Source organism: Octopus bimaculoides, chromosome 2, assembly GCF_001194135.2.
Source record: "Octopus bimaculoides isolate UCB-OBI-ISO-001 chromosome 2, ASM119413v2, whole genome shotgun sequence".
NCBI classification, from domain to species: domain Eukaryota; kingdom Metazoa; phylum Mollusca; class Cephalopoda; order Octopoda; family Octopodidae; genus Octopus; species Octopus bimaculoides.
In genome coordinates, this window is record NC_068982.1 from 16,872,460 (window position 1) to 16,873,551 (window position 1,092).

The 1,092-nt window shown below is 37.4% G+C and overlaps 1 protein-coding gene across 1 annotated transcript in view; it reads right to left on the reverse strand.

Annotated features, from left to right (window-relative positions):
* LOC106884203 (proline rich transmembrane protein 1B-like) overlaps positions 1–957 on the reverse strand; it is a 32,676-nt gene extending 31,719 nt beyond the window's left edge. Inside the window, exon 1 of the mRNA XM_014935451.2 lies at positions 820–957. Within this exon, the coding sequence (XP_014790937.1) occupies positions 820–829 (10 nt within the window). The 5' untranslated portion in view covers positions 830–957. The remainder of the gene's footprint in view (positions 1–819) is intronic.
* Between the last annotated feature and the right edge of the window lie 135 nt (positions 958–1,092).

Consider the following 1,092-nt stretch of genomic DNA (forward strand, 5'->3'; position numbering starts at 1 on the left):
GAAGCTGCTGAAGTGGTCGCTGGCTGCTGCTGCTGTCGTGTGGTACACGGAACAGTTCTCAAAGAGAAACTGGACCGAGACAAATTATTGGGTATGAGTTAAAGCTATTTATAACAAACTATGGGCTCCCGAAGGCTTCAGAATTTTACTCTATCACGTGACCTTATTAGGGGCCGTGATTGATCAGTTTGCGTTCTGGCGGGAACGGTTCGAAGAAGTTACCGATTCGAATAATGATCAGTCACGTGATGGACAAGGAATGGGTTCTCTACTACGCTCGCATTTATTTATATTTAAATGAGAAGATTGTATGTAATGGCGATAGTAGTTTGTATCTAATGGCGGGAGGTAGTTTCACTACAGGTCCAAATATGTAATATACTAACACACAGAAAAATTAAAACAAAACACGCGGGTAAAAAGAATCTCTTGGTGTGAAGAATTAAGTTTGAAAAATCAACATAGATAACAGCGGCACAGACAACAGTGGACTACAACGCAGCGTGTGATTGTCATGGTAACAAGCTGCTAATGCTACAGTCTGTTGATTGCCTAAAATTACCCAAGGGGCTCATTTTGCGAATGAGAAAGACTACATCCATACACACACACACACACAGAGTTTAGAAATATTTCAGCTATAAATTTATTTGATCTAATTTGAATTTAATTAACTGAACGTATATTACAGTATTCTTCAACGTCTGGGGACTAGTGAATTATTAATGTATATTTCGAAAAAATTGTTACGGAGCCATTTAAAGTATGGTAGAGAATATATAATGAGGAATTGCATAAAGTTAATAAATATATACTTACTGTATTCCATATTTGTGAAGAGAAGCTGCTGCGTGAAGTTATTTATCTATAAAAGAATGAATTGGTGAACGCCGACAAAATTAGTGATTCTACTTGACTTGCGCGTGAAAATATAGCTATTCGACTGGTTGTGGACTTTGGACAGTGTAAACAATAAGTTATATCAGTGACGTAATAAGTCAAGTTCCTAATGTGGGAAGGATACCTGATTGAAGTTGATATTATTTTGGGCACTATCACGCTATTAGATGTCAGAAGTGAAAGTAGTCGCTG